Here is an 18,004-nt window from a genome sequence, read left to right as displayed (position 1 = left end):
TATGACATTATTCATTCAATAACACTATTACATGACTGGTACGTTGCATTGTAAGAAGTTGATCATAGAATCAGAGATAACAGAATCTGAGAGAATCACTTAGGTCATTCAATCTTATCCCTTTCAGTTTCATAAGACTATGCTGAGGCCTAGTCAATATTTCAAATGAAGCCCTATAAAGAAAATCTAGGTGCTGTAGGTAGTAATGCTGGTGATTCATTAGCGCTTCCCTTTAAATCAATAGTGAACCAAAGTCCCTGCACAGTGCCAGGGATTATAACTGAATTTTAGACAACACAACCAGGGCCAATTTCCAGTTTTACTAAAAAAGTTAATCTGCCCAGATGAACAGAGAGTATACCCACATTCTCAAAACTAGGTATACAAGTTCATATGCTGATTTCAGATGGCACGGTATCCCCATGCCCCAAAAATCCCCCTTTCTTTTCCATATAGATTCCTCCGTACCTTTTCTACCATCTCGGTTACTGGCTTGAAACATCCTTCAACCTGCATCCACTCCCACCCCATATATCCTGGAGGAACAGCACTGGGCTAATAACACTATTCAAGTTTTAACAGGGCTGCCCCATACAAATCCTAAAAGGGTCATCTGGGAAGCTGAGGGCAGACTAGAAACCTTAGGCAGGTTTTCCCTACCTACGGCTACTGAGGATCAGCGGGCATCTTTCAGGCCTGGAGGCTCAACAAAGATGGAACCAGCAGCGGGGCAGGCTGTTTCCTGCCCCACCACAGAGGGAGAGAGAAAGGCTCAAGCTTCTCTTCCCTTCCCCTCCAACAAAGACCCTTTTAGAACTCGGGGTCAGAAGAAAAGTGGCCACATCCAAGGCTGTCCGGGGGAGGAGGGTGGTAAGTGAGGCAATTTTCCCCAGGCCCTGCAGGGGCCCCCATGAGAGTTTTTTGGGGCCCCTGGAGCGGGGTCCTTCACTCTTGCGGGACCCGGGCCCCCGGAGCATCTTCCGCGACAATTCGGCAGCGGGGGCCCCCCGCCGCCAAAGACCCCAGGCCCCCTGAATCCTCTGGGCAGCCCTAGCCACATCAACTCTTGCAGAAAAAGAGATGAGATAATGAGCACCTTTGGTTACACCAGAGTGTGGCAGAAGGCAGTAATGAAAGCCAACGGGTCACTGCCTCGAAAAACACAAAAGAAAAGAGGGGATTCCTGCAGGAGGGGAACAAAATTGTAAATTTCAGATGAAACCTGTGAATTTCATCCACTTTCGTGTGAACCTTCAAGCAAACTTGTCCAAATGAAACCTATCAGCAAAAGTTCATAACCAGAGACGCAAAAGTTTTTGATGAAAACAGGTCAAATTTGTCATGATTAATATGAATATAGGAACTTTTTTCCAAACCAGTTCTATTCCTATCACCCTCAAGTTAAAGACACCAGCTTCCACGTGATTAGCCCAAGCCTGGCATTGCCTTGTGAGTCCCGGGCATCTATTGCCATTAAAGATTACATGGCACTTTTTAGAAGCATATGGGTGTTAACCCGAGTGTAATGGCCAAATTCCAACTTGGATAATTACCTCTGTCTATTTAAAACAACCCCCTTTCCCCAGGCAGGGAAGCGTCTCTTAAATTTGCCTTCTGAAAGTGCTTTTAAATCAGCAGGCCTTCCAGACCAGTAAGCCTAACTTCAATAAGAGGCAAATTGGTTGAAACTATAGTAAAGAACAGACTTATCAGACACATAGATGAACACGATTAGTTAAAGGAAGAGTCAACATAGCTTTTGTAAGGGGAAATCATGCCTCAACAATCCATTAGAATTCTTTCCGGGGGTCAACAGACATCTGGACAAGGGTGATCCAGTGGATATAGTGTACTTGGACTTTCAGAAAGCTTTTAATGAGGTCCCTCAACAAAGGCTCTTAAGCAAAGTAAGCAGTCATGGGATAAGTGGAAAGGTGCTCTGATGGATCAGTAGCTGGTTAAAAGGTGGAAAACTAAGGGTAGGAATAAATGGTCAGTTTTCAGAATGGAGAGAGGTAAATAATGGTATCCCCCAGGGATCTCTATTGGGACCAGTCCAGTTCAACATATTCATACATGATCTGGGAAAAGGGGTTAAAAAGATGGCAAAGTGTGCAGATGATACAAAATTACTCAAGAGAGTTAAGTCCAAAGCTGACTGCAAAGAGTTGCAAAGGGTACGCCATACTACCCGCCAGATTGGCGGGTAGCAATTGACGTCTCGGAGTTCGATATATCGAGTCTCATCTAGACGCGATATATCGAACTCCGAACGCGCTCCCGTCGACTCCGGAACTCCACCACTGCGAACGGCGGTGGCGGAGTCGACGGGGGAGCCGCGGACTTCGATCCCGCGCCATGAGAACGGGTAAGTAGTTCGAACTAAGGTAGTTCGACTTTAGCTACGCTATTCGCGTAGCTGAAGTTGCGTACCTTAGTTCGACCCCCGCTCTCCCCCCCAGTGTAGACCAGGCCAAAGGGATGTCTCAAAACTGAGAGACTGGGCATCAAAAATGGCAGATGAAATTCAATGTTGATAAATGAAAAGTAATGCACATTGGAACTACATACAAATGATGATACAAATACATACAAAATGATGAGGTCTAAATTAACTGTTTCCACTCAATACTGTGTGCAGTTCTGGTCTCTCATGTTTAAGAAGGATGAATTCAAACTGGAGCAGGTTCAGAGAAGGGCTACTAGGATGATCCGAGGAATTGAAAACCTGTCATATGAAAGGAGATTCAAAGAGCTTGGCTTGCTTAGCCTAACCAAAAGAAGGCTGAGGGGAGATATGATTGTTCTCTATAAATATATCAGAGGAATAAATACCAGGGAGGGAGAGGAATTATTTAAACTCAGTACCAATGTGGACACAAGAACAAATGGATATAAACTGGCGATCAGGAAGTTTAGACTTGAAATTAGACGAAGGTTTCTAACCATCAGAGGAGTGAAGTTCTGGAACAGCCTTCCAAGGGGAGTAGTGGGGGCAAAAGACATATCTGGCTTCAAGACTAAGCTTGATAAGTTTATGAAGGGGATGATATAATGGGATAGCCTAATTTTGGCAATTAATTCATCTTTGACTACTAGTGGTAAATATGCTCAATGGCTTGTGATAGGATTTTAGATGGGGTGGGATCTGAGTTACTATAGAGAATTCTTTCCTGTGTGTCTGGCTGGTGAGTCTTGCTCATATGCTCAGGGTTTAGCTGATCGCCATATTTGGGGTCGGGAAGGAATTTTCCTCCAGGGCAGATTGGCAGAAGCCCTGGGGGGTTTTTTGCCTTCCTCTGTAGCGTGGGGCATGGGTCACTTGCTGGAAGATTCTCTGCACCTTGAAATCTTTAAACCATGATTTGAGGACTTCAATGGCTCAGACACAGGTTTGATATACGAGTGGGTGGGTGAGATTCTGTGGCCTGCATTGTGCAGGAGGTCAGACTAGATGATCATAATGGTCCCTTCTGACCTTAAATTCTATGATTCTAACAAAGGAATCTTGGAGTTACTGTGGATCATAGATCTCTGAAAACATCTGCTCAAAGTGCAGTGGCAGTCAAAAAAAGCTAACAGAATGTTTGGAACCATTAGGAAAGGGATAGATAATGAGACAGAAAAGATTATAATGCCACTAGATAAATCGATGGTGTGCCCACACCATGAATACTGCATGTAATTCTGGTCACCCCATCATAAAAAAAAAAGATATATTAGAATTGGAAACAATACAGAGAAGAGCAACAAAAATTATTAGGGGTATGGAACAGATTCCATATGAGGAGAGATTAAAAAGACTTGGAAATTAAAAAGACTTGTTCATCTTGGAAAAGAGACAACTAAGGGGGAATATGATAGAGGTCTATAAAATCATCACTGGTGTGGAGAAAGTGAATAAGGAAGTGTTATTTATCTCTCCACATAACACAAGAAGACAGGGGTCACCCAATGAAATTAATAGGCAGTAGGTTTAAAACAAACAAAAGGAAGTACTTCTTCACATAACACACAGTCAACCTGTAGAACTAATTGCCTGGGGATGTTATGAAGGCCAAAACTACAACAGGGTTCAAACAAGAACTAGATAATTTCATGGACTATAGGTCCATCAATGGCTATTAGGGCTCCCTATGGGGCAGACACTCCTGTGTCCCCCAAAAAGGAAAGAGATCCTGATCCAGATGTAGGCTCACAGCTACCAGCTATGACAGACCTTTCGCTGGCCAACAAAATCCTCCCCCTTTCACTCAGGTTGGGTTTGCTTCCAGATAGAGTCTTTGGGGCTTGTTCCCACCGCAGCAGTCACCAGGACCCCAACTTCCAGCTCCAGGATATATGTCTCTGTGCACCTCTTCCACTCCATTACAGCCAGTTCCTGCTTCTGGGTCTTAATTGCTTTGTCTCTTAAGTCCAGGCTGGTGGGCAGCCTTTTCTTTTCCAGGGCAGCCTTTTTCTGGGCAAATTGTACATCAATTTCTATTTGTCTTCCCTTAAGACCATCACTCGATGAGCTGGGATACCACAGAGGATCCCCTCCTGCCAGAACAGGCACCCCTCCACTCCTGTCTTGCTAACTTAGACATTCCAGTCAGCTTCAGCACAGACACAGAGGTTGGGCCACACCTGTCTGCAGTTCACTGAAACTGAGATGCACTCAGCTCAGGGGCTTCTTAGTTAACAGAGACTTTCCCAGTGCCCAGTGTTCAGCCTTTCTGGACAATTTCCAACTTGTATAGTTCTAGCTTCTTCTGATCTTCAATCTTATTTATTTTGCTTCCTTTTCTGTCCCTACTTCCCTTACCCGAAATAAGCAAATAGAAAATAACAAACCAGTAACCACTTTGTCTGTTCTCCAGCCACCACACTTAAAACTCGCCTAAAATCACTACCAGTACCTCAAAGCAACCAGCTGTGCACAGAGCCTGCTCGACTACTCCACTGTGACAGGTTGGATCACAGAAACCCTCTTGGGAGCTGCCATCTGATGTGCTAAGATTACTTCTACCCCTGCCTTCCCTGCCAGCTCGGGACCCCAGCACCCTGTCTTGCTGAGGCAGACACTCCCGTCTGCTCCATCACAGACCCAGGGTCTGAATTACTTGTCCCAAAGCTGCAGGTTTACCTGAAAGCAGCTAACAGAACTGTTCCTGTCTTTAAACACTCAGATGCCCAACTCCCAATGGGGTCTAAACCCAAATAAATCCATTTTACTCATAAATTGTTCACCCTCTATAACACTGATAGAGAGAGATGCACAGTTGCTTGCTCCTCCAGGTATTAATACAAACTCTGAGTTAACTGATAAGTAAAAAGTTATTTTATTAAATACAGAAAGTAGGATTTAAGTGGTTCCAAGTAGTAACAGACAGAACAAAGTAAGTCACCAAGCAAAATAAAATAAAATGCGCAAATCTATGTCTAATCAAACTGAATACAGATAATCTCACCCTCAGCGATGCTTCAGTAAGTTTTTCCTCAGACTGGACACCTTCCAGGCTGGGCACAATTCTTTCCCCTGGTACAGCTCTTGTTCCAGCTCAGGTGGTAGCTAGGGGATTCTTCATGATGGCTCCACACCCTTTGTTTTCTTCCACCCCTTTATATATCTTTTGAGTAAGACGGGAATCCTTTGTCCCTCTCTGGGTTCCCACCCTCCTCCTTCTCAATGTAAAGACACTAGGTTCAAGATGGATTCCAGTTCAGGTGACATGATCACATGTCACTGCAAGATTTCATTGCCCACTTGCCAGCACACATACAGGAAGACTTACACCCATCTGCAGACAATTGTCCTGGTTAATGGGAGTCATCAAGATTCCAAACCACCATTAATGTCCCACACTTTGCATAATTACAATAGGCCTTCAGAGTTATATTTCATATTTCTAGTTTCAGATACAGGAGTGGTACATTTATACAAATAGGATGATCACACTCAGTAGATTATAAGCTTTGTAATGATACCTTACAAGAGACCTTTTGCATGAAGCATATTCCAGTTACATTATATTCACTCATTAGCATATTTTTATAAAACCATATAGACTGCAATGTCACAGCTAGATGGACCATTATGCTGTGCAGTGAGGTTGGTACCTAAAGACTTCTCTGCTCCCCCTCCCATGAAAGACTGATCTCACAGTGGTGGTGAAGTGAAGTGAGTCTAAGGTATTTGGGATTTTTCTGGATCAAAGATGCTAAGTGTTATTGCAAGGTGACATTATTTTCCAATAGCATTTTTTCTGTCCTGTTCTTACATATCTGCAGTGATGCTTTGACTACTTACCTAGCCCAATTGCTCTTCAGATCTTTTTTCCCTAACTTATAGCCTAAACTTTTTCTCACTTAGTTTCCTTGCTCCTTGTCCTACCATTTGAGAGGCCAAATAATTCTCTTCTTTTATTTACATTGTAGTCTGAAAGGTATTTATGGAATGTGACATTATGCCCTCTTACCTACACCGAGTAATTTTTTTGTGGACTATGAAAATCTCTCTTCTCAAAATGTCTTATTTGCCAATCTTTGGATTTCTTGTATTATGTCCTTGCAAATTTACAGGAACAAACCAGAAGTGCATATAATATCACAGATGAAGTCCTGACAAGATGCTGTAGCAAGGTATCATTACCTTCCTAAGCAACACACCCACACTATAATATATATCTCTTCAAAACACACACAGTACTTTTGTCGGGCAAGGTCATGCTTAGTTTTCTATAGATTATTTCATGTAGGTCTTAATCAAATTAGCTATTTTCTAGACAAATAATTTACAGACTGAAACACAGATATTAATTTCCTCTTCCAGTAACAAAACTTAACTTATATCTATATTAAATTTCATCTTGTTGCATGTGCTCTATTGTGAAGAGGAATCATACTGAGTCTTCTTTGCATGCTGAAAAGGGGAGTCAATATAAGTGGAAGGGACAAAGTAGCTGCACAGAAGGAAAAGTTACTGCAAAGCAGCCTCCCAATTATGGCCACCAAGAACTACCTCTGGCCTCTCCATGGATGCAACACAAATACTGAGTTTTGCATGGCCAAGGCCAGAACATGGGGGTAGAGAGGAGGACTCTGAAAACAGCCACTCTACATAGCATGTTCCTACCTGAGAGCAGCTTGTTACAAAGAAAAATAATTGTACAGGCATTTAAGATTTTAAATGTTATAATGATGACGGAGGAGCTCCTCCTTTTGAAGCTTACATATTGTGAAGAGGGGAGGACGAACAGCTAGTGGGGATCTACCTAATAGGCAGTGCTTTAGGAAAGCCCGGGGGAGCATGGATGGGTCAAAATTTGCCAAAACTGACACTGTTGTTCCCAGCAATCTCCTGCCTTCTGTGAGAATTGTCAGTAGTCACATACCCTGGGTGTTCTACTCTGCCACCTATCCCCTCTCCAGTGGTGCTGAAGATATCTCAGGAGAAGGCCTCAAATTCCATGCCTTTTAACACAAAAAAGGGAGGATATGTGCCTTAAGGCAGTTGATTTGGAAGTACTGGACACATGTCACACCTTTTATAATGTTCACCCAGAGATATTTCAATGTAAATACATATTCTTCCCACTCACTGCATCTACACTAGCAAAGTTAGCACCTGTTAACAGTAACAACCAGCAGAAATGCACCTGCTCTGATCCTATTACACTAATGTAGACTAGGCACTTCTGACACTGTCATAAAAACCTGCTTTGAGCCCTGTCTTCACAGTAGCTGGCAGTTGCTGAAATATGGGTACTAATTTTGCTAGTGTTGACAAGGCTTTTGAGTATCATAACACTGAGTAGCCATTACATCTTATGTTTCATTGAAAGTAATACAATTTGATTACCATCAATCTTTGGTATGCTGCATCTCTGTAGTATGAGGACAAGCAATCTCTTGTCATGCATTTAAAAATGGAACTCCCCAGCCTGGCAATCCTCCAATCTGAAGGGCTCCGTTTTTTAAAATATAACTTTGAAGAAATATTTAACAAGGAATATTTTCACTAGTTCAGTGTGACATTATAATACAAACACAGAATACAAACCTAACATGGCAAAGTTCTGTCACATTACTAAAATTAACTTCCCAAATCCATTTATTAAAGCCTCATCAGTAAAAAGGAGTCATTTTTAAATTATTTGCCTTTTGTTATCCTTAGATATTTGCTTTAAATAAAATCTGAAAAGTGTACCATAATTTAATTGGTTCATTGGACATGTGTTTATCTGCTTAAAAAAATTCACCCCATGAACTGAAAATCAGTAATATTACTGTTGTTTCTCTGCATAATTCAGTCATATAACTGCTTCATAACTTAACTAGTTCTTTGGACTATTGATCCAATAATTGCACAATAATTATTTCTTAAGATTGCCCATTTAATCACCTCTGTCCTTCTGGACTCTCCTCCCACACTTCTCAAGCCCCACTTCTCCTGCTCCATCTCCAGAAAAAGGGCAGTCATCCTTGACTCCTCTATATCCCTGCTCTCACAGAGCATGGTGTCAGAGGACAGAGGATGAAACCTGGCTCTCCCTTGGAAACTGCTCTGCTGGACCTCTCCCATGTGGAAGCTTCTCCTTTTCTACGCACTCCCTACCCCAAATCATCTCCAATGGAACATGTGTTGGGGGCACTGGGCTTCTCCTCTCCCGCTCTTTGTGCTCACAGCCCCTCCCTCGCTCCTTCAAACAACATTTCCTCTGACACTTCTCTTGCTCATCACCAGTATCTGCCTCTGAAGGAAGCCTAGTGACATGTTCCCTCCTTCGTCGGTCCTGCCACCCTCCTTCTCCAGTAGCACTACTTCTTCATTCTGGCTCTCACACTGGAAATCCCTAGACACCATTCTCCTCCCTCCTCAAACCCTCCGTGCCCCTCTCTCTCACAATCTTGTCAAGTTTTCAAACACAAGAACAACAAACTTCTTTTCCTCGCTTTTAGGGCCCTGCATAATTTAGCCTCTCCCTACCTCTCCATTCTTGGAACTTCTGCTGCCCCTTCCAAGGACGATAACTTTTATCACTGGTTCTCCATACATCCCTTATGCCTGAAAAGAGCTCCCCCAATATATCCACAAAACCAGCCACCTTGTCCTAATTAAAATCCCTCCTTATGACCGACTTCTACTACGATGCCTACTGTAAATGGCCTATTAGCCATGATCATTTATAAACAAGGGACATTAAAACTTCCTGACTACTATCATTTAAAAAAAAAAACTTGAAAGTTGTAGTCTGTCTACATAATCACTCTTCCCTGCCACTATTACCCTTGTTCTCCCCGCTTGTTTATTACATTGATTTGCTCCATCTTGTCTTAAATTAGATTGTAAAATATTTAAAGCAGTGGCTATGGGTTTGTACAATGCCTAGCACAATGGACCTCAGATCTCATTAGGGCATCTGGGAGCTACTGCGACACTAATAATAATTAATGCAATCAGATGAGAGCACGATTTTCGAAACTGGTAAAGAACTTACCGAGCCATACAGTTCTCCTTTTTCATTCATTCCAAGGTACAGTCCACTGTCTACCCCTCGAATGCTGACCAGGCCCACTGCTATACTGATAAATTCCAGTATACCTGCAAAATACAGAACGAAAGAAATGTACAGGTTGTTTCCATTTGAAGATTATTTGCTTTTGATTGATCACTAATTGACAAGGAGATATTATCAAAATTGTTTTTCGACTTTAGAGCTGTCTCTCCAACAAGTAGGAGAACTACTGAATGTTATTAAATACACAATATGTGAAACAGTTAACTCTCCTAAGCCTCTACTAGAATGATGCATTGCAGATAGCATAAGGGTGTCAAGCCAAGAGATTATTCTCAACCTTTTCCAGAATTTATTTAAACAAAACTCTACAGCATGATCATATTACACAATGTTTATCAGTATCCTGATTTGCACCACAAACAATAAATTCAAAGAAAAAAATGTAAAGTATTCAGATAGATTCCTTAATCATGTTAATTTTGGCTATGAAATTTGTTTTGCCAAATAAATCCCTAAAAACATGTTTTAATAAAAACTGCAAGAGGAAAATAAAATGTTATGTGTTTGCTATGAGAAGCATTCATTTCCAAGCATCATCGAATGAGGAACACATACATGGAAAGAAATCTACTCACAGCACAGTCCTCCAAAAACTTAAGAAATAAAAATCTGAGACTCTGCAGTCCAGAGTCTCACACACATTTGTCTACAAAACTATCCATCTAACTCTCTGGGATGATATTTTTACTCATCCTAACTTTGAAAATTAAAATATTCCTGCTCCAAATAAACCTGCATAAATGATTTTTGTACATTTTACATCAATCTCCCAAAGAGGCATTTGGCCACTATAGATCAGAATGTTCTGCAGAGAAACACTGCTTCTGCAAAGTTCCCAGAGTTCAGCGTGCACGGTACAGCGAGTATCTGCATCACCAAGTCACCTGGTTCTGGGGTTTTTTCCCTCCCTTCCCTGCAAATTGCTTACCTCATCAACCAGGATGCTACCACCCAAGACTTGTACAAATCTAGAATTTCAGTGGAACAAAATAGACATCATTTTTCATTTTGCAGTATTTGTGCAAGACTACAATGATCTCACAATAACTATACTGAAACATTAATACGAAAGAAGCATATTGCTGCATTAAGCTACTTTCTGAGCCATACGATAAAATGTAGAGAAGCATTTTCAATAAATTGGTAAAATATGTATATCTAAAAAAAAGCTTATTGGAAATTATATTTACATAAAACAATAACAGTGTAATGCAGTGTTGAGTCTTATCTGGCTAATAAGTACTTATGAACAATTAATTTTTCATCTCTCACAAAATATAGTCTGTGCGCTAATCAATAATAGGCATGAGCCACATAAATCTAATAAAATATAAGTCAAAGCCTATGGGGAAATTTTCTAGCCAACATAATGTTAAGATGAAATGTATTCCCTATAAGGGACTATTGATCATTACTTTACATAAGCACTACACTGTATGTTTACAGCACTACACTGTATGTTTACAGTTTTGATAACCCTGACATATTAAGGCCTATATATTTTAAATTGCTTTGTACAATGTAATGGGGAAATATTTGGTAATTATGGAATTTTGTCTTTGAAATAACAACAAGAGATGGTATGCAACATACAGTATTTATGGTGTTTCAGACACAATCAGCCCATTGAAACAATTAAAACTTTCCCCCAATCGTTGCATATATAATACTTCCAAATCTTGTTAATGAGGCTTCTTCTGTAAGGCTTTCATTGAACTATCATATTACTTGATATACATTACCAGGGAATTTTAAATGAGTCAACTCTTATATTAAGTGTATAGCATTCCATATTGTAGTTCTAAGTTAGTAATGTTGAGCATGTATAAAAGTGGAGCATAACTTTAATTGCCACTCTAATTTCAAATATTTAGGTGCACATTGCTGACTGTCTAGGGGGTTGGGAGGAAGTGCTGTCATATGTTCTATTGAAGCACAGTAGCAGATTTTTCAAGGTAACTGGCAAGGAACACCCACATATTTGAGATTACAATAGAGCCATCTGAATATTTTAAATACACAAGCCCATTCACAAGTAGTAGTATATGTTACACACCAGAGTACTTCAAGAGATTATTTTGGGCCTACCCTGCAGTCCTTACTCTCAAGCAAAACTCTCATTGACTTCATTGGGAGTTTTGCCAGTTTAAGGATTGCATGATTTGGCCTTATGCCCTTGTGAATATTTTCACTTTATAGTTTGTGTAATGTACACGTAGTACTTACAAGTTGAACCGGATAGTAAATTAAAAGGGATATTTTCCCTTCAAAATTAGAGTAGTCCAAACTTAAATACCAGGACAAAACACCTCCAAACTTTGAGGCTTAGGCCCCATTTGTAGTCAAAAATCTGACAGCCTCCAAAATGAAGATATAATTTTCTAAAATGTGTGAGCATCTTATTCTCAGACACTGAGCATTTCTGCTTCTAGGCAGAATCCAACTTCTCTCCAAGGAAGTTGGGAAGAAACTTCTCCTGTGGGAAGGTTACTCCACAAATGCCTGCATCAGTGTTTCTTGCATCTTCCTCTGAACGATCTAATACTAGACCATGTTAGAGATACTGGACTAGACAGACCATTTGTCTGACCATGTAGAGCAATTCCTATATTCCTACCAATGTCATGGGAGGTGAGTAGGTACACCTTTTGCAGAATAAATTCAACTTTTATCTAGTCTAATACACAATAGTAAAGACTGGAACTACGGATGTATTTTCTTTGGCCTTAAATAATGAATACCTTTCAGCTAGGGACTGTGTTTGTCCCACCCTTTGTACATTTCTGTTTTTCACTCAATATAGTTATTTATTTTTCATATTGCATAAGTGGCTTCCACTTAACACCCTAAAATGTCATAAATCACCAATACACTAAATAAGCATCATTGCCATCAGTGACTTATTTGTGAAATTTCCAGAGAGGAGGTAATGAGGTGCCCAGCACAGAGGAGGGAAGCCACAAAGGACCTGGAGCCAAAGAGCTAGGTAAATAGCACTGTGCTGTATTATATTTAGCAAGTGATAATGCTACCACAGAAAAAATAGAGAGGAGGAAAAAAGATACACTCCCTGGTTATGAAGTTACTGAAGTTCAGACTCATGAAACAGATAGCTCAAAATGGGGAGGGGAATACAGGGAAGAAAAGGACAGGGGAGAGGAGAATGATTTCCCAGGCTTTCCCCCAATCCCTACAGATCACTGCTGGAGCAGCCCTGCTACTGCAGCTTCTTTCTGGACACCTACTGTCTACTTTTGGAAAACTCTGATTTTGGCACTCCGCTGGAACAAACATTTCAGCTGGGAAGTACTGCCTGACAGTCACAGCTGTCACCTCTCTTTTCCTACATGGCCACATTAGGCCAATTAAAGCACCAGAGAGCAGCTACAACTCCCCAAGAGGCAGGAAGGCCCCTCAGGCTTTGACAGAGCATATTGACCCTAGATAACTTAAAATAGCTGGCAAAATTGCTAGTTGTGTTGGTCAGTGGCAAGTGCAACTCAGCTGCAGTTCCAAGGATGCTATGTTTTGTTGTAGTTACTGCATCCAGAGGTGTTACAACGTTTCTGGGGGTGGTGCTGCTGCATCATCACCACCACACTTGCAGAGCAGCAGTCACTAACGGGGAAGGGAAGAGAGAACATGGGAACTTTTTTTCTTGCAGGCTTCCTTTCCTGTCTCTGGTGTCCTTTATTTCTCATCCAGGCCCCTGGAATGTAGTCCTTACTCAGGCTACCCACCCCTGAACTCAGTGAGAGTTTTCCTTGTGCACAGACTGGATAGCCATGTCTTGGATGATTTAGACCTAACAGTTCCTGCATCTTGGAGGAGGTTAGACTAGATGACCCTTGCAGTCCCTTCTAACCATATGGTTCTGTGATTCTAAGGATAGAGCTAGCTACCTGCATTTCTTCTTTACAATGCCAGCCCTCTCCCCAGCCCAGTCCCTTCCAAGGAGAGAGTGGAGCTGGAGGGGCCGGGTAAAACAGAGAGAGGAGATCACATATACACAGCACCAGAAGGAGGAGGGGAAAAGTGCCAGAAGCTGTTTCTGCTGCTGCTGCTGCTTCCACTCCCGTTTCTGGAGCTATTGTCTGCACCCCCCTTCAGCCCGGCGGGCAGCTAGTCACATACACTGCAGCCACTGCCGAAGGATTGCTGCAGAGATGCTCTAGGTCAGGCCATGCAGCTCCTTGTGGATCACTGGCCTCCCCAAGGAGAAGAAAGCCCACTAGATTTATTGTTCCCCGCTTTGGCGAGCACCTCAGACTGGCTCCTCTCTCCCACAGGCTCAACTCTGGCTGGTCCCGAAGTAGCTCTATAAAACCCACTGCGCCCACACACACCTTTCTCCTGAATAAAACTCGGATCCCAAGCCTAACACAGGCTCGCAGCGGTCACGGGTGACTTATATAGACAGTCGAGTGGGTGGTTTGTAGGAGCTTCCTCCTTCCCTTGCTGCTGGTACAGATGCTGATTGCTGCGCTTCTTTGTGGCTGCGGGTCCCGAAGCGGAGGTCACCTCTCAGCAGCTCCCCCCCCCGTCCCCCACTGCATATTCCTGCGTTTTTAATGCTGTGCATGCAGTGCGGTGCTGACGCAGAGGGCACGCCTCTCACTGTCCCAGAGTTACTGAATTTACAATGACTCCACTGTCTACCAAATGCCCTAGACCAAAGGAGACTGCATCAAAAAAATCCTTTGTCACCCCAGAGAGATAAGGCTTTGATCACATGGGATGGCATGGGGGGAGCTAATTCGGCTGTCACTGAGCGATTTTTTAAGGTGTACGTTTGGGCTGTAAAAATGCAAACTATTAAGGCTCCCGGAACACAGGCGAGCTGGATTCATGGCATGCCATAGGCACGCCTCCAAAATTGCATCCCAAAGTCGACTTTTTAGCTGTAGGCTCCTCTGGGGCAAAGCGGGGCTCCCAGGGCCAGAGCGCACAGCGTGGGGGGGGGGTCACAAATAGCCTCTGGTCCCCTTTGTCCTCCCTTTTCCTGAGGAACTGCTTGGCTCTGCCCCGAAGCCCCCGCTGCCAGCCCTTACCCCACGGCTGCCCCACTGGGGTCCCGCTAGCTCTGGGACAGGAAGGACCTGGCTGTACGTGCGGCATAGGACGTCCCTGACCTAGAAGATGGAAAGGAGACTTCAGGTCAGCGCCCGCCCCCCTGGGCACCGGGGGTGCCATCCAGCCCTGGTACACCTGCAGGGAGATAACACCGCCCCAGCACAAGTCAAACCAGGGCCCCCTCCCAGCACCTCCACCCCGGGACCCTCCTTTGCAAACCCCCACAGCCCTGCCTGCAAACGGGCAGGAGACCGGCCCCGCGCTTTGCTTCGGCAAACTGCCGGGAAGGCAAAGAGCAATTCCGCCGCAGTGCTAGAGCAGCAGCCCCCTCCGGCTCCGGTTCGCTCCCCAGCACTACGGCGGCAAAGCCGGGCGCCGGGCAGGAAAACAGGCTTCGAACAACGCGGTCCCCGCCGCCGCGCTGGTCAGGACCAGCTGGCAGCGCCCCTCCGAACGGGGGAACCCGGAGGGGTCTAGGACCCCGCAGAGTCCCTCCGGCTACGGCCCAGGCCGACGCGCGAAATAGCAGCCGCCGCGCGGCCGCCGTACACCTGCCAGCGGCGTGAGCCCGGCTCGCCTCGGAACGCGCCCGAGCCGCCTGCTGCCGCTGTCTGGCAAAGTGCTCCCCGGTGCTCCGCAAAGGCACCAGCTCCGCTCCGTCCGGGCACACGCAGCCCGCTCCCGGGGTCTGACACTAACCTGTGCGCGCCCACGGAAAGGGCGGGCAGCCGCGGGAGAGTGCAACCGTCAGGCAGATATTACTGTCAAGCCCTCTCAACTTTCCTCCAGAGTTTCAGCTAGGCTGGCAAGCCCAGCTGCGCTCGGCTGCATTGCCCGCATTCTTTTATTATACATTTGATTGTCTTCATCCTAGTTTCGGCCAGACAGCGGGTGTTCCTTCCTCTGTACGTGCGTTTGTTTATAAGAGTGCAAATCTTTTAGCAAAACGATCCTAAAGCAGGGAAAGCCCTGCCAGTTTCCCTGTCAGCTGCACCTCCGAGAGCGGTGTGCTGCTGTGTGTGGCTGCTGAAGGAGGGTGTTCGGAAACACACGTTACATTATCAGACAGAAAAGTCTGACACCGGCTGCTATACGGTGACTGTGCACGTTTTAATCCTCTCCGCCCTCCCTCGAATACCTTTGGAGATCATCCCTTACAACACGGGTATTATCTAAACAGACCCACAAAGCAATAAAATACAATTTAGATCTTGTTCAACATCTGGCATTAAAACATGAAGGGGAGGGAAAAAACCCCACCACAGGACTTTGTTTTTACGACCTAATTTAAGTGCTGTCAGGTGGGTTCACTCACAAGTTAACTCCTTCCAAAAGCCTGGAAGCCTGGATAGCTATGAAGGCACCACCCTCCTTAAAAACCAATAAGTCACTCCATCCAAAGTGACTCGGCTACTTTTATATATGCACCCGACAGAGTCTTTAAAATTACACGGCCAGGAGGGTAGCTCCAGGCCCATTTGACTACGTGTGCGCCCACAGGCTCTTAAAAGTGGATGAAGGCATAAGCCCCCCAGTCGTCAATGCTGAGTCACAAATAGCGACCTCTGGAAATGAAATCCACGGAATGCTCTTTAAAATTAGCTCCCAGCTTTACACACATAGCTCAGGGAGCCCACATTTTGCTGCATGCTTATGGAAAATGACAAGCACCGGTCTTAACTGGATACCTGCGCGCCCTATAATTCCTACTTCCTACAATGTATTGTCATTATTCTTATTTCATGACTAAGATCTTGTGTTATGCACGCAGAGATCATTCAGAGAGAGATCTTGTGCGGACAGGGAGGGTCTGCCGGTGGATCCCTCCCTGAGAATCAAGACGACCAGTTAATAATTCAGGTAGTTGACTTATTAAGATATATTTTTTAAAATCCTTCCATAAAAGTGGCTACAGACTGAGAGCCACTCCCTTCAGGAAACTCAGTGGATTTTAAAATTGTAGTAGTTACTGATTAAAAACCCTTTAAACTCCTGAAATCATCCCATTCAGTAGAAGCGTCCTGAACAATAAACAAAAACTCTCAATCTCTCTCTCTACCCTTAGGCATAATTTAAAGCTAGAAAATATTACTACTGTACTAAAAATACTGTAAGTGCCGCTGCTTTGGCTGCTGCAGTTGTGCCACCCGCGTATCTGCATTTCCGTACACATTTCTTTAGCTGGCCCGTCATAACAATAACAATAAATCATTCTCCTCCCGTCTCGTTCCCCCCCGTCTTTTTATTAGTTCTAGCATATTATTTCATCACATGACCACTAAAGGGTTAATGATAATACCTACCAAATCTGCTGTGGTCTTGCCTGGTTCCCTGGATAGTACCATTGGGGAAGATTTCTAAATGAAATCCAGTCCTGCAGTATAGCTGCCTCCGCCTGAGGATCCCCTTTAAATGGTCCAAGTCCGTGACTGCAGGCCCCCTGGGTAGCCCACCTGCCTCAGACTGACCCAGGTGGTCACTTAACAAAACCGGACTATCCACCGGCAAAACGGGCACATTCCCAAAGGGTACTGCATCCTGCACACCGAAATAGTTCCCAACTTCACCTAAGGGAGCCATCAGAAGATTCTGTTTTTAGAGAACAAGAATAAACAATAATGGTGCCAAACCCAGGAGATATAAGATTGGGTATATCCACTCCACTTCCCCTCCCTATTGCAGTTACAGAGAAAATGTTCTTTCTTCAATCCATTAAATGCATAAATAAAAGTAATATTCTGTTTTGACTGGTACAGGGTCAAGGTCAAACCCCTGTTAGTCTAAGAAACCACCACTTTATACTCACACACTGACATATTTATAAACATATATATGTGTATATCTATATATATGTATATATATCCCCAGCTCTTAGCAAGCAGTAAGGTCTTCAGCCCATCCAACTGTAATAAGGAAAAAAATCCGTAGTTTCTCCATTTGGTTTAAGATAAGAATGACCATAGCAACTTAAATACCTAGGCGTTATAGGGATTTTTTTTAAGATGCACAGGCTACGTCAGGATTTATGGATTCTGACTCCAGAAAGGCATGCGCTGTTTTTACTCTATAACAGACTGCATACATCAGCATGAATCCTGCAAGGGGGCGGGGGAATCTCACGTTGTTGGCGGAGATAAATCCGAAAAAGAAAAAAAGAAAAAAAACTTTTGACGTCCAGATCTATTATCCAGAATTCTCAGGAGGCTCAGCAGATGTCCGCTGGTTTAGAATTATTGACGATCCACAAGCAAAGCAGAAACGTACAAGTGCTTGTGTCTTTCTTGGCTGGCTCGAAACAGGTGTTGCTTCTGCAGGGCTCCCTGTGAAATGTTGTACTCCAGCACTGAGCTGCAGCTCTTGACTGTGGA

The 18,004-nt window shown here is 43.8% G+C and overlaps 1 protein-coding gene across 3 annotated transcripts in view; it reads right to left on the bottom strand.

The window, feature by feature from the left end:
- FGF9 (fibroblast growth factor 9) overlaps positions 1–18,004 on the bottom strand; it is a 32,036-nt gene extending 14,032 nt beyond the window's left edge. For 2 of the 3 annotated variants that reach the window (XR_005592646.1, XM_039519902.1), the window contains exons 1-3: positions 17,612–18,004; positions 16,940–17,225; positions 9,483–9,586 (exon numbers count right to left, since the gene is read on the bottom strand). Coding sequence is in view for 2 of the 3 variants with exons in the window: in XM_039519902.1 (XP_039375836.1) it covers positions 9,483–9,586; positions 16,940–17,216 (381 nt within the window). In the remaining variant the exon portion in view is untranslated. Of the gene's footprint in view, positions 1–9,482; positions 9,587–16,939; positions 17,412–17,611 lie in introns of those variants that run through there. The other variant, XM_039519909.1, reaches the window with a different exon arrangement.

This window comes from Mauremys reevesii, linkage group 1, assembly GCF_016161935.1.
Source record: "Mauremys reevesii isolate NIE-2019 linkage group 1, ASM1616193v1, whole genome shotgun sequence".
NCBI lineage: Eukaryota > Metazoa > Chordata > Testudines > Geoemydidae > Mauremys > Mauremys reevesii.
Note: the sequence above shows the minus strand (reverse complement) of the source record. Positions and strands in the feature narration are given on the sequence as shown.